The sequence below is a fragment of the Xenopus tropicalis genome, chromosome 9 (genome assembly GCF_000004195.4).
Source record: "Xenopus tropicalis strain Nigerian chromosome 9, UCB_Xtro_10.0, whole genome shotgun sequence".
Taxonomy (NCBI): Eukaryota; Metazoa; Chordata; class Amphibia; order Anura; family Pipidae; genus Xenopus; species Xenopus tropicalis.
Window position 1 is genome coordinate 24,930,032 of NC_030685.2, and position 26,867 is coordinate 24,956,898.

The 26,867-nt window shown below is 42.2% G+C and overlaps 2 protein-coding genes across 3 annotated transcripts; one reads left to right on the top strand and one right to left on the bottom strand.

Annotated features, from left to right (window-relative positions):
- The first annotated feature begins 710 nt into the window (after window positions 1–710).
- Window positions 711–11,706, top strand: sdr42e2 (short chain dehydrogenase/reductase family 42E, member 2). Its single transcript, XM_004918285.4, has 11 exons — window positions 711–1,172; window positions 1,599–1,694; window positions 3,029–3,086; window positions 4,221–4,339; window positions 5,526–5,601; window positions 8,309–8,391; window positions 8,550–8,687; window positions 9,114–9,179; window positions 9,623–9,686; window positions 9,767–9,840; window positions 10,658–11,706. The coding sequence occupies exons 1-11, from the start codon at window positions 828–830 to the stop codon at window positions 10,895–10,897; spliced, it is 1,359 nt and encodes a 452-aa protein (XP_004918342.2). The 5' UTR covers window positions 711–827; the 3' UTR covers window positions 10,898–11,706.
- A 4,721-nt stretch (window positions 11,707–16,427) lies between these two features.
- Window positions 16,428–24,351, bottom strand: LOC101731207 (protein kinase C-like). 2 transcript variants are annotated; one of them, XM_031893604.1, is made up of 4 exons: window positions 23,099–23,967; window positions 22,789–22,931; window positions 17,230–17,496; window positions 16,428–17,048 (listed from the first exon to the last, which is right to left on the bottom strand). In XM_031893604.1, exons 1-3 carry the CDS (start codon window positions 23,151–23,153, stop codon window positions 17,377–17,379), a joined length of 318 nt encoding a protein of 105 aa, XP_031749464.1. In that variant the 5' UTR covers window positions 23,154–23,967; the 3' UTR covers window positions 16,428–17,048; window positions 17,230–17,376. The 2 variants fall into 2 exon arrangements, 1 of the variants encoding a protein (XP_031749464.1); XR_004220522.1 differs by lacking the exon at window positions 16,428–17,048 and adding an exon at window positions 23,977–24,351 and having other exon boundaries at window positions 17,446–17,496; window positions 23,099–23,723.
- Between the last annotated feature and the right edge of the window lie 2,516 nt (window positions 24,352–26,867).

The following is a 26,867-nucleotide window of genomic DNA, read 5'->3' on the forward strand; positions in this document are numbered from 1 at the left end:
GTAGCCGTGACAAGTAGCTGCTACTAGTAGCTCCATGTGTCTTCACCCTAAGTGGTAAAAGCCAGATCTTGATTTCTGTGTACTATAGATATTGGTTTCGTAGTGTAGGAGAATATTTTGGCAGAGTGGCTTATGTCCTTGGGTACATTTACCAAATCTCTAGCAGGGACAAGGAGGAATTTAAAGGAAAACTAAAGCTTAATGAAGAAGTAGGCTAGAAATGTTGTACATTGTGTTTTGGGCTTCTGTACCAGCCCAAGGCAACCACAGCCCTTTAGCAGGGAAGATCTGAGCCTCCAAAGATGCCCCAGTAGCTCCCCATCTTCTTTTCTACTGATTTACTGCACTCTGTGCTGCTGTCAGTGATGTATCTAGATGTTACTGGGCCCCATCGCAAATTCAATTTATACCAAGATATATTGAAATTGCTAATTAGAGCCTCACTGGGCCCTTTGCACTTCTGGGCCCTCCTGCAACCGCAGGGTCTGCTTCCTCTGTAGTTACACCCCTGCTGAGTTCCCAGTTACCCTAACAACCAGGTGGTGATAAATCTGCTTTCTGTCTGCCAGGAGTCACTGACCCCAGCAACCACATGGAGACAATGTTATATTATCCCCCCCACAAAAAATACAAGAATTGTTTCAGAAAAATGTTGTGTTTAATTTATTCTGTGTTTGTCCCCTTTAAAGTTTCCCTATTTATTGTTCCTATTATGTATAAGAATGGAAGCCCCATGTTCCTGTTTGTCTCTTCCCTGCACAGATTATCTGTTATTCACCTTTTAAACGTGTGTTCACCTTTGCAGCATCTGGATCACAGCCTGCAGGATGAGAGAGAAGGAAGGAGCATACGAGTTAGAAGGCCTGAGAAGTCGGGTGGAGATGGGAGATGTGTGCTCCACTTGCCTGAGGAACAGTCGGCCATTCAGAGGCAGCATCAAGCACAGGGCTAATGGAGTGGTGCCCCACCAGAGCCAGGCATCTGCCTGCACCCCGAGCGCACATCTCGGCACCCTGCTGCATGCAGGAATAACCAAAGTTTTGGTGACAGGAGGAGGGGGATACGTGGGACACAACCTTGGTTGTGCCCTGGCCCAGTCTGGAATCTCTGTGCTCTTATTCGACATCAACAGATCTCAGTGGGAAATCCCAAGTGGAGCCGTATTCATACAGGTAATGAGAATTCCTCTTTAGTTATTCGCCCAAGTTACAACACAAGTGTCATGATCTTTTATATACATGAACTGCATTAGACTATATGCTTTTCTCACTGAACTGAATGTGGCTCAGTGTATTTGTACTTGGTTTGGTCCTGTGCCATTAAAATTGCTTCTTACTGGAACATTTTAAATGATAAAAAGCTTTTATTTTGGAGTTTGCCTGCCCAGGTTTTTCCCTCGCCAAAGGGCCCAGAATCACCCTGCATTACTCCCTATGGGAATCTTTGGAAGATACCATTATGGGCAATTATCTGGTGATTCCTGCCTAAAAGCACACAGGGTTTGATTGGATCACATCTGTGCTATACACACACACACAATGTGGTACTGGGTCTCCACTACAGAAAAACATCTTTTTTAATGTTATTTTGCATTGCAGGGAGATATTAGAGATTACAATTGCCTGTACACAGCTTGTGAAGGAGTGGATTGTATTTTCCATGTAGCTTCCTATGGAATGTCAGGATACCAACAAGTGAGTGTCTGTGCATAAATCATGTTTATTATTATTAATACTGTTGTTATTGATATAAAAAGATAATATCATTAACTGGCGTAGCTATAAAGGAAGTAGACCCCATGGTGGGGATCTGCTTCCCTTATAGTGATGAAAATCCCCCCTCCCCAGCCGCTCTTCTACCTGCAGCCAGGGAGCTGGGAAGGCGGCCAGGGGGCGCTCTCGGGGTAGCAGGGAGCGGCCTGGCACTGTCAAGTTATGCCACTGATATCATCTGTTACTTGCACCTCTTATATCTGGTGCAAAAGTTTGCATCTGATTGATGGAGGTGTAATCATTCTGGAATTCTGAGAATGTTGCATTATGGGTAAATTTTCTTTTCTTTAGTAAATGAGTACTTAAAGGGGTTGTTCACCATTAAATTAACTTTTAGCGTGGCATAGACTTTGATATTCTGAGACAATTTGCAATTGGTTTTCATTTCTTATGGTTTTTCAGTTATTTAGCTTTTTGTTCAGCAGCTCTTCGGCTCTCCTGGAATTTCAGCAGCTATCTGGTTGCTAGAGTCTTGTTTATTTTAGCAACCTGGCAGTGGTTTGAATGAGAGGTTGGAATATGAATAGGAGAGGAACTAAATATAAAGATAAGGAATACAAAGTAACAATAAAATTGTAAGCTCACAAGGCAAAAGTTTTTCAGCTATAAAAAAATAAATAATGAAGACCAATTGCAAAGTTGCTAGGACATTCTGAATACAGAATACTAAAAGTTAACTTTAAAGGGGTTATAGAATGGCCAGTTCTAAGCAACTTTTGAATTGGCCTTCGTTTTTATTTGTTATGGTTTCCGAACTATTTACCTTTTCTCCCAACCCTTTTCAGCCTTCAAATGAGGGTCACTGACCCCGGCAGCCAAAAAACATTACTCTGTGAAGCTACAATTTTACTGTAATTGTTACATTTTATTACTCATTTTTATATTTAAGTCCTCTCCTATTCATAAACCAGTCTCATATTCAAACCACTCCCTGATTGCTTAGGTAATTTGAACCCTAGCAACCAGATTACTGCAGAAATTCCAACTGGAGCTTTGCTGAACAAAAAGTGAAATAACTAAAAAACCACAAATCATAAAAAATAAAGACCAATTGCAATTTGTCTTAGAATATTACTACATCATACTATAAGTTAACTCAAAGGTGAACAACCCCTTTAAGACCTCTAATAGGGTTTCTTTCACAACTTAATATTTTCGGAAGGCCTGCAGGGTCGATTCCTGGTTTTACACTGAATACAAGTGATTCTGAAATCCATTCCGTCTCAGTTACACCCTCCTATGTCTTCTCGTTTTAGCTGGAGAAGGAAAAAATTGACTCAATCAACATCGGTGGAACAAAGCTTGTTATTGATGGTATGTGTCTTCTATTCACTGATTGGACCTTTCAGCTGAAAAGGTAACACAATATATAAGCCAAACTCAGAACCAACAAGTCAGTAACAATATTATTTAGGCAGACAAGAACCAGAAAAACAGCAAGCAGGAATATTCCCATGTACAGATGTACAGGAATGGGATCTGTTATCTGGAAACACATTATCCAGAAAGCTCTGAATTCCGAAAGCCTGTCTCCCATAGAATCCATTTTAATCAAATAATTCAGATTTTTTAAATCGACTTTCTATTTCTACGTAATAATAAAAAGTACTTTGTATTTGATCCCAACTAAGATATAATTTATCCTTAATGGATGCAAAACATTCCTATTGGGTTTATTAATGTTTTACTGTTTTTTTTATCAGACTTAAAGGAACAGTAACATCAAAAAATTAAAGTGTTTTAAAGTAATTAAAATATAATGTGCTGTTGCTCTGCAAAAAAACTGGTGTTTTTGCTACAGAAAAGCTACTATATAAATAAGCTGCTGTGTAGCCATGGGGGCAGCCATTCAAGCTGAAAAAAGGAGAAAAGGCACAGGTTACATAGCAGATAACTAGTAGATAAGCCCCATATAATGAGGGTTTATCTGTTATATGCTATGTGCCTGTGCCTTTTCTCCTTTGAATGGCTGCCCCCATGGCTACACAGCAGCTTATTTATATAAACTATAGTAGTCTTTCTGAGGCAAACACACCAGTTGTAGCAATGCAGGGCAACAGTACATTATATTGTTATTACTTTTATACACTTTCATTTTTTGGTGTTACTGTTCCTTTAAGGTATGGAGATCCAAAATACAGAATACCCTTGGTCCTGAGCATTCTGGATAACGGGTCCTATACCTGTACTCCAAAATAAATCAACAAAAGGTTCCATATTATCCTTAAAATGCTAAGGTCCAGAATACCCTGACTACAAAGTGAAGGTAGAAGGAAAAAAGAAAATGGCTATTAGGCCAGTCCGAATCTCCTAAACTATTACCATAGACTCCACCAAGTTGACTTCTCTTGCTTCCCTTACCCAATATATGTTGGCGTGGGGGTAAAAAATACAGTTTATGCACTCTGTTAATGAAATGAGCTCAGTTTATATTCATTTTCTTTCCAGTGTGTGTTCAGAGAAGTATCCCCAGGCTGATTTATACCAGCACTGTGAATGTGGTATTCGGCGGTAACCCAATAGAAGATGGCGATGAGGAGACTGTAACTTACTTTCCACTGGAAAAGGTTTTATCATCTTAAACCCTTAATTTGTTGCTCTGGGCTGGGAACTTTACTCGGCAAGGGTCTGCTCTTGCATGCCTTTACTCTGCAAAGGGCAACTAAACTATAGTATGAAGCAGGTCTGGACTGGGATTCAAACTAGGCCCTGGCATTTCAAGTACACAGAGGCCCAAACAGCCCCCACCAGAGGCTCAATAAATAGTGACTGTCTATGGCATTTGCCAGAATCCACAGATTGTCCATCTGGGCCTGGTGACCTTTTGAATAGCATAAACGGCCAAAAATGTAATAGTGTCCACAAGAATGTAGTTATAGTGCACTAAACCAGATTTTTTAAATGTACAGGATTAGAGATATATGTAAACATGGTTCTAACAGTCCCCTTTCGATATTTCCAGTTGATATCTCACCCACAGTCTGTATGCTGGCTACCCCCCTTCCCCCCCATTATCAATATTAGCCTCCCATAGATGGGCCAGTCTGAAGTCTGGGAACCTCCTTATCTGTATACACATAAAGAACGATTACAAGATTAAAAGACAGTTTTTCTCCCAAGCTGCCCAAACATGAACATGGATGATCAAACAATAACACCAAAAGGGGCCATAATACTGTTGTTCATATGGCTGCATTGAGAAGCTAAACTATCTTATTGGTGGTAAATACCAAGTAAGCAGCAGGAGGAGGTTGTTGTTAGTCTAGAGACAGGCAGAGAAAGGCACCCTAATCAAGCAGTGGTGAGCAATGGACAAGGACACCGTAATACTAACTACCCTTAAAGGGGAACTTCACCCAAACACAACTTAAGCTTTTTGAAAAAACTTCAAGCAACTTTGCAATATACATCAATTAAAAAGTATGCAGTCTTTTTATTTGATTCTGCATATACTGCCATGTTGTAGGCCTTCCCTCTCCCCAAATACCAGCTTTTATTTTGTAGCTAAACACATTTGGAATGAACATTTCCCCTAGCTAATCACCTGACTCAGAGAATATACTGGGGAGTTGAATTGGGGTAGACAAGAAGACCACTCAATGCTCATCCTCCATTTTCAGACCAAGATCCAATGCTTCACCTCTGTGTTTAACTTCAGACAGAATATATATAGTTACCCTTGCAGCTCCAAATAGGTAATAGAGATAGTAGATATAGAATGTAAATAACAGACAAATCTTACTTTATTTCCAGCAAATAGATCCTTATTCCAGGTCAAAGACCATTGCCGACCAGATGATCTTGGCAGCAGATAGAAGACCTCTGAAAGGTAAGTAATGATATTTACTATTTAGGATGCCTGTATGTTTCTCGGAATGCAGTTCTTTAACTGTTTTAGGGGCTGGTAAATACAGGCAGTTGCCCTGGGCCCTGCACCTGAAAATAGTGAAGGACAGCCATATTTATTGACTCCTCCATGGGGACTCTGCACTGGATAGCTTGCTCCTCAACCATTTCATTATTGATTTAGAAAAGTCTCTAGATTTTTAAAGAAGGAGGAAATGAATAGGGACACAGAAATACATAACGGCTGGAGCTTTTATACATTCCGCTTCGCCATTGTTTTACCACCTGTTTTCAGTGGTGCATATAGGGACAAATGAACTATGGGTTTCAAGGGAGCTTGGGCACAATGTCACCTAAATAAATAATGACAACAATAAATAAAACAATAAGCTGAAATCAATTAAGGTTTATATTTAACACACAGGTATATTGTTCCTTTAAGGCACCATGCTGTCTGGGGCTGGACTGTCCCACAAAGCTTCCCCCCCCCATATAAATAGAGCTGCTTGTACATTTGCTGGTACAGCAGCTTCTTGGTGTTTATTTGCCGACGGCAGACGCCGCGCTGTCACCCGATACACCCATCTGGAATTATTCATTGCAGCTTCCTAGACATTTCCATAGCGAGGGGGTCAGTTCTGCACTTAATCCTCCCAGAACAGTGATAAGGTTAGAAATGGCAGTGTAAGACAAATTAACGTAAAGTGCAACATGAGACTTAGCGCTCGGGTGAGGCTCAGATATATTTAGCCACAGAGAGGTTATAGGTAGAGCTTTCTCCATCTGATACCTGCAGAGGCACAGTCCCAGGACACAGCAACCTCCAGTTCTGACTTACTAGTGTTTTGTACTTTGCCTCTTTCAGTTTCATCTGCTCTGATCAAGGTTCTCTCTATTTTTTTACCCACAATGCAGCATTTTTAAAGGAAAAGGGAAGGCTAATAAAGACTTAATCTCAAGCTGCAGGCATACCTTCAGTTCTCTCAATAGTGCCCTTAAGTCTCCCCATATTTCTCCTGTTCAGATAATCAGAAGCCTCATAGGGAAAAAAAACACTGAGCTCTGTAATCAAAATTCCCATAATGCCTCGCTCCTGCACCAAGACCAAGACCCCTGTACATGCACAGTGTGTAAAACTATGAGGAAGCTTCCTGCTGATTGGCTCAGATCCACATTCCTGAGGTGGGGGGGTGAGTTCTTAGCACTTTTATGGGAGGGCAGCAGGAAAAGGGAGAGAGAAGAGAGATGCGTACATAGACCTTTCTGATAAAGTTTACTTAGTTTTTACCTTTCCTTCTCCTTTAAAAATCCTTATTCCAGTGTAATTGTGGGTGCTAGGAGTGTTAGTACCTATTAGGGCTGATTCACTAAAGGTCAATAAGTTTTATTGCACGCTTTTTTGTGTTAAAATAGACTCGAAAATTAACGCGTGATTTGCTACAGTATTACCGCATGCGTTAAGTCGCATATTGCATGCGTTAATTTGCGTGCCGAAATAACACTAACGCATGATTCACGAACACTTAGACATGCTAAATATCGCATTAGTCTATGCGAAAATTAACAACTACTTGAGGCAGGCGGTAATTATAGAAAAGTACAGTTCATGAGCTTTTGGCAACACAATATGGACTTTGCAGTGGGATTTATTCAAGTCTGTGTTGGCCCCAGAGTGATGCAGCCGCCAGTTTGCAGGGAAATGGGCATTTTCAGTACAGTAATTTTCCAAAAGTAATGCCGTGTATGGCTAACGTGGCGTGCGTTTTTCCACACGCGGCAAATATTTGTACGCCGTGCGTTGATTAGTGCTCGTTCCATCAAATACCGCACAAAAATAGTCTTTGCGACTAAAATAATGCAAGCAGCATCAAGTATGCTTTTAGTGAATCGTGCATTTAGACGCGAAAAATTAGACGCGATAAAATTTTTGCCGCATGCTATAAATAGCGTTCGTTTTAACGCACCTTAGTAAATCGCCCCTATTGTATCTAATTTACTTGGGGTGCCAGAACCTCTCACCATGTAATGTTCTTGGGGTGCCAGTGCCCACTCCCAATATGGTGATAACACCATTACCCATTTCTCTCATTGTACAATGTGCAGCAGACGCCATTTGTGATGTAGTTAAATGCAAACGTTTTGGGCACCCCTGGCCAAATGACATATTTGATGGCTCCAGCAACAAAATACTGCACTAACACATCAGTCCATTCTTTTGGTGGCCCTGAATTTTCCTGCTGCCGTCCATCTTTTATTTGACCTATATACAGTAGCAACCCTCATGTCCACTCAGATTGTAAGCTCTACGGGGCAGGGACCTCCTTCCTACTGTGTCTCATACCACATGGCACTTATATATATATATATATATATACATATATGTATTTATTTTATTTATTTATTATATCACTTGTCCTCCCTGTGTGTAATTTTTTATTCTGTAAGACTGTACAGCGCTGCGTACCCTTGTGGCGCTTTATAAATGCCATTGGTTCTGATCAAGTAATTGTAATCAAACCATCATGCATTCCCTAGCACTAAAGATTCTGGAAACCAGGCTTTACTTGCCCTTTAATCATGAATGTTGTCAAATTTCCCAGCATTCAATAACCTGCATGACTTGTCGTTTTAAGAATAAAATAAATGTGAAGTTGGGTCAGTTAATACATTTTCTCCAATTTTATTGCCAGGAGGAGGTAAACTTCATACATGTGTGCTACGGCCACCTGGAATTTATGGGCCAGATGAGCAGAGGCATTTGCCCAGATTAGTGGTATGTCCCATGTGTGTATACCCGCACTATGTGTGGTAGAATAATGTAAGGCAATGCCAGCTCCTTCAATGTGCATTCTGTTAAGACTCCTTAGCAGGAAAAGATTTCCATGGAATATTAAGTACTGTATATTTGAGTTTTTGTATTTGTATCCACAGAGTAACATTGAGAAAGGGTTGATATTTTTTACTGTTGGAAGTCAGAAAACATTTTTGAACTGGATTCACCTGTACAATCTTGTGGAAGCCCATATCTTGGCAGCGGAGGCACTGACCGCCTCTAAAGGATATATCGCAGTAAGTACTCGCTGTATTCAGGGCCAGCAGCGCAGGACTTAGGGGACAGTTCCCCATGGAAGGCCCAGTTTTGCAGGTCCAAAAGGGGCAGAACTTGCATGGAGCGAAAGGGAGTTGTGGGGATAATATCCAGGGTGTGTGTGGAGGGGTTGGGAAGTCCTTGCCAGGTCCATATTGAAAATAGGTCCTGGCATTTCAAGTACACAAAGGCACAAACAGCCCCCCACCAGCCCAATAAATAGTGACTGTCTATGGCATCTTACAGCAGCCCCTCTGGCATTTGCCAGAATCCACAGATTGCCAGTCCAGGCCTGGTCCTTGCCAACTAAATAGTACAAGTCACATAATTTATGATGGCTGCTCTGACTGGAATGTTATCCTCTCTGTATACAGACATCAGTAACTGGCCTCTTCTCTTGTATTTAGAGTGGACAATCGTACTTCATTCACGATGGGGAAAATGTCAACATTTACGAGTTTTTGCACCCACTGGTAAGTCAGACTCTCAAATGTGTTAGAAATAATGTGTAAATTGGTCTCATCAAGGGATTGAGCTCCTATTGTAACTGGTCAATGAGTGTAGAATGGCCATAAAGCATTCAGCCAATATGCATGGAGTGGAGTGAAGCATTACCTGTGATGTTGCCCAGGGCAACCAATCAGCAATTAGATTTCAACAGTTAGAAAACCAAAGCAAAGCATCTGATTGGCTGCTATGAGCAACATCACCATTAATGTTTTACTTCACTTTTTACACAGCATGATAAATATACCCCTAGGTGTTTGCTCAGCTGACATATTCACCTGTTACCAGCAGGCAGATGTGTGCCCACAGAGTCCATACTTAGGAAATATGTACCCTTAGTCAAGAAATATAAGTAGAACTATAACCTAGAGATGCACAAACTTCCCCACTGTCACTGTTCCCTTTGCAGTTTGAGAAGCTGGCATTTAGCGATCCCTGGATATCCCTGCCCTATTCTCTGGTCTATGATTCAGGTAACAGCAAAGCTTCCTACGTTTATTTGCTTGTTTATTTACCATTATTTACTATGGGATTTTGCTGTTTCATGTTGCAGCCATCTTCTTTGAATATCTCCACCTGGCACTGAGGCCCTTTGTGAATTTAAACCCAGTGCTGACCAGATATGAGGTAAGTGGATAAAATAGCATAGTCCTAGGCCTGGGACTAACTAGTTTTTTTAATGTTATTTTTTTTATTATTATAAGTCAAGCTTTTGGAATTATATATTTTGTACCTTCTATCCCTGTTAGTGCCCACATTTGAGTAAAAAGTTATTTTCTTTATATGAATATACTCACACCTGTCCTATTTAGAAAACAGTTTTAAAAGTTAGACTAAAGGTGTGCGAGTATGGTAGCCACTAGGGTGTAGGGTTGCCGCCTTTTTCTGTGACTAATTTTAGCCTTCGTGGTGGGGCCGGGGCATGACATCAGTTGTGGGTGGGGCTATGATGTAAGGGGTGGGGAAATGGGCGGGCCAGTCAGGGGAAAGGTGGAAGGGGATGGTCAATGGGTGGACTGGGCGGGGTTATAGGTGCGCTATGCTTGTTTGTGTCTGTGTGGTATAATATTCCAGACATTGCCCTCTCTTTTCTTGCCTCTTACAACTGCGTGAAAATGCCGGAACAATCAGGTATCGTGGGATTTTTTTCTAAAATTATTAGTTATTTAGTTATATAGTTTTCAGTTGCTCTTTAGCTTGGAATTTCAGCAGCTATCTGGTTGGTAGGGTCCAAATGACCCTAGCAACCAGTTAGTCGTTTGCATGCAAAACTGGAATATGAATAGGAGAGGGTCTAAAATTGTAGCCTCACAGAGCAGCACTTTATGGGGTCATTCACCCCCATGTGAAAACTGGAAAGGCAGAAAATCATACAAATTGAAGACCAATTGAAAAGTTGCTAAGAATTGGCCAACCAACAAACCTTCGCTGTTGTATATTGCAGGTACTGAAGATTTCCAAGACGCACACATTTCGGATAAACAAAGCCTGCAAAGAGCTGGGCTACTGCCCGAAGAAATTCTCCTTCGCTGATTCGGTGGATTTTTACATCAAAACGAGGCCCCAGCCATTGCAGCCACATTACATTCTCATGCGCAAACTCTTCCTTCTCTTGCTCGGCTTCTTTTCTCTCTTTGCTTTCCTTTATTACAGTGGCTCTGCGCTCTCACTCGCCCGACTCTGACCCTTAGTATCAGACCCTGCTCAGAACCTACTAAGGCAACAAGGTGCTGCTTCTTTGTCACTTTGTACTTCTCTGTAACTTTGGGTCTTGGAATCATTCCTGATCCTCACGATACTAGAATTGTTTTACAAAAATATATATATTTTTCCTCCTTTTCCCAACTAATGTAGCTATAGTAAGGCTGGGCCTATTGGTGCCCGACACAGCCCTATCTGATACAAGGGGCTCTCAGGAGGAGAAAGCTACCCACACTGCACAGTGGAGAAGTGTCGGCAAGTGAGCCCAGTGGGTTATGACATCACCAGAGGATCACAGGGATTGGCTGCACCCAAAATAATCTCAGGTTTTCTCTGGTCATTTGCAGCTAATGTACAGCACTGACCATAGTGACGCGCCACACTGGGTTGGTGGTTATTCCCTAGGGAGTATCGCTATATACACTATATAGAGAGAGGAAGAATAAATAGTATAAAACCCTCCAAATTGGACCAATTGCAGGGTGTTGGGTAGTGTTATTGCATCTCATTGGTCCATTAGTAAAGGTCAGATGCAGTAAAATTCTCACAGAGAATTTAAGGGAGTCAGAGCTAGCGCAAGGGGTGTGGTTGAAGCATAACATTAAGTGGTTGGATATAATGGGAATGACTGCAGTGTGTCACCGTCCCGCTCACATTGACAAACATTGTTCTCTTTTATACAGATATTTATGTGCTTTTGTAATTATGTAAATACAACCTTATTCGGGTGATTTAGCCAAAGCTGAACATGAAGCTGAATAATTCAAATAAAAGTCCTTATTTCGCAATATTAATCAGGATCAAAATATATTTCAATAAATTATTTTACAACAATTGCCTCTGTCCATAATCCCCTCATCATGTCTCTATTGTTCTCTGTATGTTCAGTCTGTACCTGTGCTCCTGTACCCAGCATTCCCTGACACCAGCTGGCAGTCAGCAAAGAGCAGCCTGGCCTAACTAAAAGTGAGGCAGATCACATGTTTGCTTGGAGCAGGAAGGTTGAGAACCACCGGCTTGGAGGAATGCCTGCTGTGGCCAATGCTGCCTGCAAATAACCTGAATGACCATCAAATGCACAATGTGTTTTTGCCACTTTAGAAAAAGCAGTAGATTGCCAAAAACAAGCCGTATATATTTCTGTAATATTGCATTGTTTCTGCTCCCGTCAGTTTCAGCATTAGGATTCTGTAGAGCAGTGCTGTCCAACTGGCTGACCACAGGCCACATCCGGCCCGTGGCCCCCCACCTGTCTGGCTGCAGTGACCGCTAACCTTTGTGTAAGCCTTAAATAGTATCAGTACTGAGATTATTGACCCCTACGTAGTTTACACCTCAGATTCAAGATGTAATCCCCCTGTATTGTTTATTCATGTACTGTTCACACATTTTAATACATGCATTGTTCACACCTCAGGCTCAGACTGTAGGAGCAGTGGCAGCATTGTGTCACTATTCTGCCTGTGTGTGCCATACTCTGCCTATCCTATGCTGCTTGTGTGTACCATACACACAGGCAGCATAGGGCAGGCAGAATATGGCCCACAGACAGGGAAGGGCATGCAGAGTATAGCGCAAGTATGGCCAAGTAATTAGAGGGTCCAGGGCTAGCTTTACCAACTGCAGGGCTCAATTGGAAACATTTTGGTGGGGCCCCCCTAGTGCATTGTGAATTGTGCTTAGTACAGGGGAATCCCTATGCTGCCATAGTTTTATGGTATCTCTCTGTACAGGCTATGAGCAACCTTTGGGGGCTGTTCCTGCTGAATTGTGCTTAGTACAGGGGAATCCCTATGCTGCCATAGTTTTATGGTATCTCTCTGTACAGGCTATGAGCAAACTTAGGGGGCTGTTCCTGCTGAATTGTGCTTAGTACAGGGGAATCCCTATGTGCCATAGTTTTATGGTATCTCTCTGTACAGGCTATGAGCAACCTTTGGGGGCTGTTCCTGCTGAATTCTGCTTAGTACAGGCAAATACCTAATAGGTAAAAACAATACAGATACAATGGCTGCAGCTTGCTCTCTTTTCTTTTGTAGTTTCATGCTGGGTTTTTTTCTTATTTCCCTTTTATTTCGTTTTCTTTTTTTTGTATTCCAAAGGAGTCATTAACTAATGTGGTCAAATGCGAAATAGGACACGAAGCACTCCGGACTGCAAGGGTCTGCTAAAACATGGTCTTTATTTCTTCACATTAAAAATAAACATGTGCCTGACGCGTTTTGTACGTTTGTAATATGGTGCTAAATTGCAATTGGTGAGTTATCTTCTGTCCCTTTTTATTTACTAGTTTTCTATCACATTATCTATTTTCTATATTTTCCCTCCCCAATTTGATTCCTTCTTTTCTAGTTTTTTGTTTTTAATCTCTCCTTTCTCTGCATTCTGTGCTTTTTTTATTCCTTTTTTATATTTTTCTCCTGCTCTCCTCCCCCCACCATTTTTCTCTTTCTCCCATTATTCCTTTTCAGTCATTCTCCTTGCCATTCCAGTTAAAAAAAATCCACAGAATGCTACGTACATTTACACTGGGTTAAGTATCTAATAGAACGGAGAGCTCTCATACAGGGCTGTGCATTAGGAAGGTACGATGCGTGCAGAGGTTCAAAGTTAATGCAAACTGTCCAGTAGCACCACACGTACACACAGCAGAGAGAAGCTCCCTATTCTAGTAGGTGATACAGTATATATTTAGCCAGGTATAAATGCACCTAGCATTCTGTGGACAGCTTCTCAGCAGGCAGAATAAAGTATCAAAGTGAGCTAGCTGCAATGATTCCCTTCCCATTCAAACCTTCCAACCTTCAGTATTTCCATCTCCAGTTTTCTCAAACAAAGCCTTTATAATAAAACTTCTGAAAACTTCCATCCTTTCTGCTAAAACCGCGTCCTCCTTCTATATTACAAGTAATGATGATGAAGAACTTGATGATGCCATTCTTTTATTGAGGCAGATAAATATTTAGGGGCATATTTAATAAGATTCAAACCAGAGGAATACCCAGTGGACTCCCAGCAGTTCTAATATTATCATAGACATTATCCCCTTCCTACATTAATGAATTGGTGTATATCCCAAAGACTGTTGGCTCTTTATATGTATGGAAATATGTCAGATTCAACTGCTTTGAGTAGTCAAATTAATTTTGCGGCACTAACCCCCAATCTCTTTGGTAAGTCCCCAAAACCAGAACAAGCACCGCATTGACTTTAACACAATGTGTGAATGTAGAGATTTTAGTAAATTATTTTTATATAAGAACATCATACAATGTGTACCTTCCATATTTCTATTGCCTAAATATAGGGCACCCATATACAGCTATCATCTTGGTTTCAACATATAGCACAGATCAGCACTGAAGGCTACAAGGGAATAACAGCCAGCAAGTTTAATAAAGTTAATATAAATATACACCCATGTGTTTAAAATTCACAGTGAACAATAAAATCACTTGGTTCCAATGTCGGTGTTTGTATCACAGTGCTTGTGCTGCATAATTCTTTATATACTGCAAAGATGGCTCTTATTCCCTTGTAGCCTTCAGCGCTGCTCTATACTATATGTTGATTTGAGGAACAATGAATTGGATCGGCAAAGGGACTTATTATAGAGGGTTTACTTCTCCTTTGATTGTTTTAAATTATATTCCCCTCTGAACAAGTTTGACTCACATGCTAAGGCCTTATTCGGCCAATGTGCCACCTGTATGGTTGAGGTACTTCCTGGTATTTGTTTATTGTGCCACTTTCATTTATCTGTAGAGTGCCAACATTTTGTGTACTATGACAAACATACAATACAGCGAGAAAAATGTTCCCAAGGGCCTACCCACCGACACCTACTGACACCAGAACCAATCTTGCAGCAGAATTGCACACAACTTTAGTTTAGGCCTCCCTTGTCCCAGTCCCATTACATTGCCATTTTATATCAGTCCCTGCTTATAGTCTAGGGCCCCTATCACATTTGTACACACTAGGACTATCTTCATTACAAGCAGGGTCGGACTGGGGGGTGAAGGGCCCACCGGGGCTCCCGTCCCAGGGGCCCTGCAGGTGCCCCCAGCCGGGCGTGTCCCCTAACCCCCCCCGCAGGGCCCCCCTAACCCCCCTCACAGGGCCCCGGTGTCCAGGCGGCCCAGTCCGACCCTGATTACAAGTCAGTTAACCTGGCAGATATGTTTCCATATGTGTCCTGTTGCCTCCAACATAAAACCCTCTCTTAACCCTGCGCTTCCTGTAGAGTGTGAACTGGAACATTGGGTCTCTTCCCTTTGTATCAGTGTAAATGTATTGGCAATGTATTGTGTTTCCCTGCAGGGAAGGTTCCAATTAATACAAAGATCATAGCTTTCAAAAATAGCATGTTTTATTTTCACATATTTACATTGTTCTTCTAGTGCCATACATAAAGTTAGGTTTAATAATTAGGCAAAAGGGGCATTTAGCCAGGTCCATCAGGATAGGGTCGGCCACCATAAACCATAACTTTTGAATGCAGCATTGCCCAGAAATGGCAGACCCTCATTTTTATCAGGTGACATGGCTCTTCAGCTCATCCTGTCATTTCTCCCCATTTCAGGATTGGGTTGCACATAAGACGCCTGGTGGAGCTCGGCAGCAATGGCTTCTTCCTGGCCAAGGTTCCTCAGAGAGCGCAGATTTCCTTTCCCTGCAGCCGCTCCATCTCATACCTGGAAAATAAACAGCAAGAATTACATATGAATGGTCATTAAGGGGAAATACTGTCAAAATGAAAATGTTCTATGAGATAAAGTTTATATTAAATTTCCATTTTCACAGTACTTCCCCTTATAATTATAATCCCAGTTGCTCTAATAGAAAATGCATATTGAAAAACTTGAAATATATGAGAGCAGCTCCTTCTTATCCAGGGTTCCTAGGAGAGCGCAGGGGAGAACTCGATAAGATTTCCTTTGACCGCAGTCGCCTCCATCTCACTCCTGAGAAACAGAAACACAGCAGCAATTTCATCTAAACGCCCATTAAATCTGAGATACAAGTTGGTCCAATATGAAAATACATTCTGACTTTAAATATTGGGTGTGAAATGAAAGAGTTGCTTCTTACCTTGGTACTAGACCTTTTTTGGCCGACGCAGATGGAGACGTTTGTGTAGTAATCGGCAACGTTTTTGCTGTGGAAACAATTTAAACTTTTTAAATGGTGCAATTATTTGTTTTTATTTAATGTGTAAATAACATTTACTAATTATTTTTAGTAACTGAACTTATTAAGGTTTATCTGTAAGAACGTGGGCTCACCTGCAGGTACTGTTGTTCCACCATTAGGCTGTTCCTCCACAACTTGATGTTGGGGAATCCAATATCCATTTCGTACCAATGGGGCTTCTCATGTGTATCTGGGGCAGGCCCGGGGTGGCAATCTGTAGATTCTGGTAAATGCCACAGGGGGCTGTTTGGATCTCTTTGTACTTGAAATGCCAGGAACTCTTTTTAATCTCAGTCCAGACCTGATATAGTCCTCCCACTGTGCTCCAGTCATATATTTGCCCCTTCCAACAGTCTGTATCTCACTCATTGACTCTTGAATGACTCTGCTCTTCAGGGCTGATGTACAGATACTCTGGCGCCACCTGCAGATACTGTTGTTCCACCATTAGGCTGTTCCTTTACAATCAGGTCAGGCCCGGAGTGGCAATCTGTAGATTCTGGCAAATGCCACAGGGGGCTGTTTGGATCTCTTTGTACTTGAAATGTCAGGGTCTCTTTTGAATCTCAGTCCAGAACTCTGCCCCTTAAGGCTGATGTACAGATACTTTGGCGCCACCATTAGACTGTTCCTTCAGAAACTGATGACTTGGGGCATCTGATATTAACTTTAAGTCAATGGGGCTTCTGATTTGTATATGGACTGGCCCTCCACCCGCCCTTTCCAGTCATATATCTGCCCCTTGCAATTGCCTCTCACTCAGCTGAATAGTCGAATCCTTCAAATAACGCTTCTGCTTCTGCTGATATCGCTTCAGCTGGCGGCATTAATCCCCAGGCTTGGCATTCAGATTGCCTGGTACTCTCTGTAAGGCCACTGACATCTGGTTTAAATGGAGGCATCAGTTCTCTTTCAAGAAATTCTTCCCAATCAATATCCTGTAAAATAGGTGAAATTAAATAGTGAGTATCTAACCTGAAAGGCTCTAGAATAATGGAACAGCTGATTATTCTGTTACATACAAACACTGACAGATACAGGAGGTATAAGGGGTTTTGCTCATTAGAGCTTCCTACTGTATTCCTGGCTTGATGCACAATAATTACAATATAAACTTACTTCAAAGAATTCATGGGCTTTAACCTCTTCAGCACCAGTCTCGCTGGATCCGAGGCGATGACATGGATTTTTCTCCAGTAACTAAAATAAAGGTAAAATTGTTAAATTGACAGAACCATCAGGCCCCATCCCAGTCCCACAGCCAAATCATCCACTTACTCTTAGTATTAGGCACTGAGCTTCCTCTGACAATTCCTCTGTCAGGGCAGGTTTGTTGTTCCTGATGCTCTCAAATAATTCCATGTCATCTTCTGCATCAAATGGGAACTGAAACATGAAATATTTATTTGTTAAACCAGTGTTCTAATTTAATTTCATTAAAGGAGAAAATTGTTTCATACTTACCGTAATTTTCCTTTCCTGGTCATCCCCACGGCAGCATGAAAAAACACAAATGGGTAGGCTCCCCTGTCAGTATGCAGAAGAAAACACACCTCCTTATTAAGTTTAAATACCTCCCCCCAATGGCACCTCCCTGTCTTAGTTTTCAAGCTGTAAAATAAAGCAGAAAGGTTAATAGGGTGGGCATGCTGCCGTGGGGATGACCAGGAAAGGAAAATTACGGTAAGTATGAAACAATTTTCTCCTTTCCTGGTCATCCCCAGGCAGCATGAAAAAACACAAATGGGTAAATACCATAGCAATAAACAAGGGAGGGAGACAAAACCTGATGCGTGTAATTTATTTTCTAAGTGCGGACAAGACTGAACGCCCAAACTGGGTTTCAGCCGAAGAAATTAAATCTAGCTTGTAATGCTTAATAAATGTATTTGAAGATGCCCAAGTAGCAGCTCTGCACACGGACTCTGACGACACACCTGCCTCCACTGCCCAAGAGGCCGCGACACTTCTGGTGGAATGCGCCCTGATACCTTTAGGTGATGATCTGCCCTGTTCCTTATAGGCTCCTACGATAGCTTTAACTATCCAGCTACTTAGGGTGCTCCTGGAAGCTGCTTCTCCTTTTCTTGCTCCGGCAGGAATTATAAACAGCCTTTCAGACTTCCTAAAAGGTTCTGTTCTTTTAATATATATTTCCAAGGTTCTCTTCACATCCAGAGCACCTGGTTCGCCATCTGTTGGAAAGGCAGGTAAAATAATAGGTTCATCCAAATGGAATTTTGAAACAACTTTTGGTAAAAAGGAAGGCACAGGTCTCAAGACAACTTTTCCTTCGTGAAAAACAGTATATGGTTGTTCCACTGACAAGGCTTGCAACTCACAAATTCTCCTGGCAGAAGTCAGAGCCACGAGAAGGATAGTCTTAAGGGATAGATACCATAATGAGATCTGATCAACTGGCTCGAAGGGTGGAGAAGATAAAGCTTTGAGGACCAATGGTAAGTCCCATGGTGGGGCTGATTTTCTGACTGGCGGGTTAATTCTTAATACCGCTTTGAAAAACTGTTCAATCAATGGCTCCTCAGCCCATCTCTTCCCTAGAACTGCGGACAAAGCTGAAACTTGTACCTTCAGTGAACTTATACTCAAGCCACAGTCCAAACCGGATTGAAGAAAATCCAGAATGATTGGTGTTGAGGGATTCAAAGGATCATAGCCTTTCTCCTGCGCCCAGGAGACAAATCGATCCCAGATCCTGTCGTATGTGTTGACTGTACATCGTTTCCTTGAATGGACTAGGGTTTGTATGACCTGATCAGAACAGCCTTGTGATCTTAATCTGGACTTTTCAATCTCCAAGCCGCCAAGTTGAGCTTGGAAAGGTTCGGATGAAGATAAGGGCCTTGACTTATCAGATCCTCCACTAGAGGCAATGTCAGAGGTTTCTGGATTGAAAGACGTTTGAGTAACGGGTACCATGGTCTGCGAGACCAGTTCGGGATTATTGCTATCACATTCATGTGGGATACTAGAATCTTCCTCAACACTCTGAAGATCAGAGGGAACGGAGGAAACACATAGGCCCAAAGGCTCTCCCAGTTCTGTGAGAATGCATCCGTCCCCATCGCCCGAGGGGATGGGATTCTGGAGAAGAAACGACTGATTTTGTGGTTCCTCTCCGAGGCCATTAAATCTATCCATGGGGTGCCCCATCTGGAGGTTATCCAACTGAAAATTTCCTTCTTCAGTTCCCACTCCCCTCTGTCTATTAAGATCCTGCTCAAGGCATCCGCTTGATGATTCTTGACTCCAGCTATGTGAACTGCTGTAATATCCACTAGGTAGGTTTGAGCCCAATCCATGATTGGCTTGACCTCTTTCATCAGCCTGGTACTGCCTGTCCCACCTTGCTTTCTGATGTAGGAAACCGCCGACATGTTGTCTGACCTTATCTTCACAGCAGTACCCCACAAATATGGCCTGAGGTGCTTCAGGGCCTCCATAATTGCCCTCAGCTCCAACACATTCGAGGGGAGATGGGATAGATCTGAATTCCATGAACCCTGGACTAACACTTCCATTGTATGAGCTCCCCAGCCTTGACCTGATGCGTCCGAAAATACTTCCACCCAGTTGGGTTCTGCCAATGGATAACCCTGGCGAAGATTGTCTGGTTTCTGCCACCAACGAAGCTGTACTTTCATCTTCCGAGAAAGAAGAATAATCTGCGACCAGTCCTGAGACTCCGCTCTCCATTGGGAGAGAAAACATCTCTGGATGATTCTCATCTTCCCCCTCGCCCACTTTACCAGGCCTATGGTGGATGTTAACAGACCCAACAAGGCCATAAACTCCCTGGCTGGGAGACTCTGACAAGACATCAACTGCTTGGTCTTTGCTGAAATCGACATGATCTTGTGATGGGGAAGAGAAACCATCCCTATCTTCGTATTGAAGAAGGCACCTAGGTAAATGATGGTCTGGGAAGGCTCCGGTTGGCTCTTGCCCTCGTTTATGATCCATCCATAGCCTTCTAAGATCTTCCTGACTTGTGCTACATGATGAAGGAGTATCGACCTGCTCCTTGCTACTACGAGCAGATCGTCCAAATAATGGTAGATTTCTATGCCCTCCTTTCTCAATTTCGCTATTAGGACAACCAAGACCTTCGTAAATGTTCTTGGGGATGTAGAGAGCCCGAACGGCAGGCACCGGAACTGCAGGTGCTGGTTCTTCCATGCAAACCTGAGATATTTTTGATGCTCCACTGCCACTGGAACGTGTAAGTAGGCATCCTTTAAGTCTAGGGATGCCAGCCAATCTCCTGGTTGCACCGCTGCCTTTATCAGGCTCAGGCATTCCATCTTGAAACGCTGAGGCTTTATGAATTCGTTTAACTCCCTTAAATCTAAAATCGGTCGCAACTCTCCCGATGCCTTTGTTACTAGAAACAGAGGTGAGTAGAATCCTTGCCCCCTTTGCTCTGGGGGAACCGGTTGAACTGCCTCCTTTATCAGCAACTGCGAAATGTAATCCTGCAGGATTAAATGGTTTTCTGGCTTTGCTTTTGTAGCCACAAAATGATTTCTTACAGGTTTCCTTGTAAACTCCAGACGATACCCCCTTGAAATAATTGAAAGTACCCATTCGTCTTTTATGTCTTCGGCCCAGACCTGCTGAAACTTCAATAATCTCGCACCCACAGACGACTGGACCGGCCTCATCTCATTGGGGCTTAGGTTGATGCTTGGGGGATCTGGAGACTTTAGGTTTGTTGGAACGAAAAAAGGCAGAGCGACCGGTGCGCCATGGAGCCCTAGACTCCTTACCAGGCCTGTAGGATCTAGCTTCTTCCCTACGCCTATAAGGGTATCTATCTAACTGCTTCTTAGGTTCTTGAAAACGTCTTGTTTGAGGCAAAAAGGTACTTTTACCTCCTGTTGACTTAGAGATGATCTCATCCAAATTCTTTCCGAAAAGACGTTTCCCTTCATATGGCAATCTACAGAGAGTATTCTTTGAGGCTGTATCAGCATACCAAACACGCAGCCACAAGGCGCGACGAGCGGCAATAACATACATCATATTCCGGGCAGCCAGCTTAGAAAGATCCACTGATGCCTCTAGACAGAAATCTGCCGCTTTCTTGAGATCTAATAGTGCCTCAGCTAGCTTGTCTTTGGGAGAATCTTCCAAAATTGCTTGCTCAATATTCTCTGCCCAGATAGACATAGCCTTGGCTACCGACACAACTGAAACCGCCGGCTTGCAGGCTGCCCCTGCTGTCAAATATGCTTTCTTCAACTCCGTCTCCAATCTCCTATCCATCGGATGTTACAACGCCGAGATGTCATCTATAGGGAGAGCGGTCTTTTTGGACAGGCGGGCAACTGGAGCATCAACTGTGGGAGTATTCTCCCAAACCTCAGAATCCTCCGCTGCAAAGGGGTACAATTGTGCAAACTTAGCTTCCACAGGCGACTTTTTTGAGCCTTTACTCCACTCCTGATTAATCAGCTCCTTGATCTCTGGGTGAATGGGAAAAGAAGGCTTCTTCCTCTTAGTAAAGAGGGAAGTAGATGCTGTCTCCGCCTGCGGAATTTCCAAACTTAAGGTCCGCCTGACCGCCTTAATTAAAGAAGGGATGAATCTAGCCTCAAAACACTGAATATCCTCCTGACTCTCCTCCTCAGACCAAGAACATTCACCCTCATCCTCTGAAGACATCAGGACCTGGGAGGCAACAGGGGCTTTATTAATAGAAACATTAACAGTTTCAGATACGGCTTGTTTAATCCATTTCATAATGGTAGATTGATCTACCGGCATGCTAGAAGAAGTGGAAGGTTTATCCAGACAAGTATCATGAACCATAGCAGGAGTGGCAGAAAGATCAGTAAGGTCTCTGGCAGCATAATCATCAAAACAGGCCTGACATAACTTCTTATTCTTGATTGCAGGACTATCACAAGCCTTACAAGTCCTGGTACTGGATTTGCTCTCCTTACTGTGATGCTTGTCCCTTTTAGAAGAAGGTTCTTCAACAGGGGCAGAATCACTAATGCACACATGGAAAAAAATAATACTAAGTAGATTTGGCAGTTCTTTTCGCAGTTAGTAGAAAAAAACCCAGGGGGGAAAAAAACTGAAGCAGATCAACACTCACCCAGGCATACGAGAGGCGGCACGTTTAGGGGCAGCTGGATCCATGTTTCCTCGCAGAACGCCGAAGAAACGCCAAGAACCGCTACTAAGGGCAGGATCTGCCAACACACTGAGGTTTTTTAAACCTCGCGCGCACCCCGATGACGTCACTTCCGGGTAGCCGGCATGAAGGGAGCGCAGTAGCGCTGGACGGAGCCAAAAAGGCATAGAAACCTGCCGCAGAGGTTCCCTGCTCACACAGCCGCAGCTGATAACGGCAGGGCTTCGGGTGGAGAGACACTGCCAAAAAAACTGCACCCGGTAATCTGATCCTAACGGACCTGTGAGTGTGACCTGCTCTGTGTTACTGACAGAAGAAAACAAAGACAGGGAGGTGCCATTGGGGGGAGGTATTTAAACTTAATAAGGAGGTGTGTTTTCTTCTGCATACTGACAGGGGAGCCTACCCATTTGTGTTTTTTCATGCTGCCTGGGGATGACCAGGAAAGTATTTTAAAATCCCATTTATAATTATAATGACAGTGATAGCTGATTTGTAGGCATTATGCTTACCTGGAACATGATCATGACATATAACACAACCCCAAGGGCCCACCAGTCAACGGCCCTGCTGTATGCCATCTCATCAATGATCTCTGGGGCCATGTAGCAGTTTGTTCCGCACCGGGTCTTACTGCGATCTCCATATCTGAAACCTTAAAGACAAAAAGACACTGTAAGATGATCTGTATCCCCTATCTGTGAGAAACTTCCCTCAGCTGCTTGCATACATACTGCACATACACAGATAGATATATATAAAAATCATCCAGATCCACCCCAACTATTCCCTTATATGCTTTGCAATTACAACAAACGTTACCATCTTTGCTCAGGCCAAAATCCACGATTTTCAGATAGCCATGCACATCGACCATTAGATTTTCCAGTTTCAAGTCTCTGAATTTAAAGAAAAATGAAAATTATTTAATAGCAGACATTATAGCGAGGGGAAGACACAGATAAATTACATCATTCTTTATTTTATATTGGATAATGTGATTTGTACAGTGCTATAAGAGCTGTAACACTTACCTATGAACAATATTGTTCCGGTGCAATTCCTCCAGGCCGAGGACTACACAGGCAGTGTAAAACCTACATAAAGAGGAAAATAATTCAATGAGTGATTTGATAGATTTAGGACATATATGTGAATGCTACTCTATATAAATAAGATTCTCAGTGTGCCAGGACTCTCTACCAGTCAGACACCCCAGTATTTCACATGGATCAACCCTGAATCCTAATCCCTAATTCCCACTTACATGGCTTTTGACTCCTCAAATGCTCCTTGATGCTCGAGCAGATGGCACAGATCACCTCCAGGAAGATATTCCATGACAAAAAAGAGGTGATTCTCACTCTGGAATGTGGCGTATAAGGAAACCAGGAATGGGTGCTCTGCGCTGGTAACCTTCTGAAGGATTCGCTTCTCCTTGAAAACACTGGGGGGAGAGAGTATAAAACTCACCACATGAAACCTGAACAGGGGAACTTGTACACAAATAGACCATTAAATACTTTTTACACTTTGTTTAAAGTAGCAATAAATATGAATCATACTGATTATACTTACTAACAGGCAATTTTTGTGCAGAGAGACAGCAAAAGCAAATCATTATAAATATACCTGTATATGACTAAATTAAAGCTATTAGGAGATTGCAGAGAAACAGTAATGATGCCCATTTAACTGACCTCTTGATATCATTCTTGGCAATAATCCTCTCTTTCTTGAGGGTCTTTATGGCACACAGTTGTTTTGTTTCCTTGTACTCTGCCAGGAACACCTGGAATGAGACAGTAAGGTCAGTGGCTATGCTTTAGCAGGGTAATAACCCTTATTAGGGACACAGCAACTCACCTTTCCAAATGTGCCTTCACCCAATACCTTTCCCAGATTGAAGTTTTCCAGAGACATGGCAGATCTGGGTATGGAGCTGAAAAGAAAAAACACTGTCATAATAACAATGGCAAGAAGAATGATAGCAGAATACTAATACCAGAGATTATGGTATAAACCAATACCTGTCAGAGGGTCCGTCTTCTCCTAATAACTCGGCGTCTGACTCTGAGCCATTGTCAACCATTTCACACTGCAAAGGAACAAAAGGAATTATATATCATACGGAGACTGAATATTACATAGCTAGAATGTGATATGCACATCATTTCTAAAGAATACATGGAATGTACTTACAGCTGATGGGACACTAGAAGAGGTGGCAGTGAAGTTATCTACCGTGTCCTCTTCAGGCTCATATCCACCCTTCTCCTGTGCTGGGATCATTTGTCCAACAGTGTGGGACAGTCCAACCTCACTTTTCAGAGGCTCAATCACTTCAGGAGAATCTATAACAAATAACATGGCATCATTAGCACTGTACCCTGTGAGTGTTATTGTAACCAGGACTACACCCTCAAAAAAATATATCAGGAAATAATAGACCACAATATATAATATTACTTCATTCCTAACTGTTTTACCAAAAATATCAATAGTGAATCAGAGTCAGGAACTCATAGTATAAACATTAAAGGTGCATATTAGTCTCTTTATGATCACACTTACCCAATAATGGCGCGGGGTGGTCGGGCATCTCTACAGTGGCAATGAACTCCACCGGAGGCTCCCACACATCAGTAATTTCATGTATCTTCACAAATGTAGGTTCAAAAGATTCAATGGAATAGTTCTGTAAATGTGAAGTGCAGAAAATTACAGAAAGAATATTAAATAACAAATCAAGAGGCTCATTTATAAATGTGGGCAATATGCTGTGCAAGTGACCATGTTTATTTTCACCTGCTGAAATGTTGTGTTTACTACTATACACAAGCTATGCTAGGCTATAGGTGTGAGTTTTATGCCCATTTGTAAACAGTGCACACTTTGCATCTGTGTCATTGTGGGAATTAAGACGGTGGGCATGGGCATTCTCTTATATGCATCTATTGAAAAAGAGAAGAGAATCTATTTACCTTGGATTTAGATAAAGAAGTAGTATAACAGCAACCCATCACCTTTTCTCCTGTAAAAAAAAAAAGACATGGAATTAAATACAGGCCATGGAAACCGCTCAATGTTGAATCTTACACATCTGTAATAGAATATATAGAGAAATATGTACAAAAATGTTATATTAGAAGATATGTATATAAAAAGTGTCAGTATCGCTATAATCTCAGTATAATTTATGCCCCAGTGAGATCAATGTATAAGGTTGAAAAGCTTCTTTTTAGTAGTATCAGCCTTTAATTAACCAATTCCAACAACTGACATTGCCTCCTTATTAATATTAAATTATTAATGCAATTACAGGATTTATTTTGCGTATTTATCAGAAAAATGTACTTACAGAGAGAGAGCAGGCAACAGGCAGGGATCTGTAGCTTTGCAGCTAACTTTCTGCCAGCAGTTGGGAGCTCAGCTTTAGCTAGTGCACTAGGGGCATCATGGGATATCATTGGAAAGCAAGCATATGATTGGCTGCCATGTCATACTAGACCTGGTACAAACTTTGTGACTGTGATTGCATTGCCCCAATAGTGCTGCCATACTGCATTCCCTTTCTTCCAATAATTACCCAGCTGCCTATGTCTGGGCTGGGATTTAATTACGCAAGTACAAACAACTCCCCTCAGACCCAAAATAAAGCATCAGTCTATGGCAGCTTACAGCAGCTCCTTTGGCATTTACCAGAGTTTCCAGATTGCCAGTGCAGCCTGCAGGCACCTAACCTAACATCAACCGCCAACCTGCCATCCATTATCAGTAATGGCTAAAACCACTGATATAAGCAGCACTAATGTTGCACTAAATATAATATAAAGCAAAAATATGAGGAGGAAATATTATTGGGATGAATAAAAATGTATAGAGAAGTGCCAGTATTGCTGTAATTACAATAGGGAGTCACGTGCCAGTGAGCCCACTGGATATGGGAAAAATCGTACTTCTTGTGCTTTTAGTTTTTATTCAGTGCAGCCCAAGGACTGGAAATGCCTCCCTATTAATGAATTAGCAATGTAATAACAGGATTCTTTCCATATTTAGCAGGAAAATGTACTTACAGATAGAGCAGGCAACAGGCAGGATCTTTAGCTTTGCAGCCAACTGTCTTAAAAAGCAGTTGGGCAGTTAGGGCATCATGTGACAGTATCTGAATGCAAGCATCTGATTGGTTGCTCTGCGACACTAGACCTGGTACAAACTCTGTGACAGTTATTACATTGTCCCAATAGCATTTCCATACTGTGTTACCTTTCTTCCAACCACTGACCAGATGTGTGTCTTTAGCTGTCAAAATAAAGCTTCAAATCCATACTCAGTAATGGCTGGAAGGATGGAAACCTCTGATACAAGAAGCTGGAGTGGAGACCCCTAATGATCAGCAAGCTGCTCCCAAATGAAGGGGCTCCTTGCATTAGGGGTTTCAGCCAGATCTGCACTCAGGATGTGATTAGGGGAAACTATAGATTGTTAAAGAAGTTGTTATGGCATTAGGGGAATCTGCACCCCAAAATTACTGCTTTATAAAGTTAGAAAGACAGTCTGAACTGTAGTTACTGTATCCATATAGAGCAGC

Excerpts from the sequence above, each read along its gene's own strand:
- LOC101731207 (XM_031893604.1), bottom strand. The coding sequence starts at position 23,153 with ATGGTCGATGTGCATGGCTATCTGAAAATCGTGGATTTTGGCCTGAGC. Across the intron at positions 22,932-23,098 it reads TTTTGGCCTGAGCAAAGATG|GTTTCAGATATGGAGATCGC; the intron begins GTAACGTTTGTT and ends TTTGTCTTTAAG. Across the intron at positions 17,497-22,788 it reads ATGTCATGATCATGTTCCAG|TTCCCATTTGATGCAGAAGA; the intron begins GTAAGCATAATG and ends TTCATGTTTCAG.
- sdr42e2 (XM_004918285.4), top strand. The coding sequence starts at position 828 with ATGAGAGAGAAGGAAGGAGCATACGAGTTAGAAGGCCTGAGAAGTCGG. Across the intron at positions 1,695-3,028 it reads GAATGTCAGGATACCAACAA|CTGGAGAAGGAAAAAATTGA; the intron begins GTGAGTGTCTGT and ends TTCTCGTTTTAG. Across the intron at positions 8,688-9,113 it reads CCTCTAAAGGATATATCGCA|AGTGGACAATCGTACTTCAT; the intron begins GTAAGTACTCGC and ends TCTTGTATTTAG.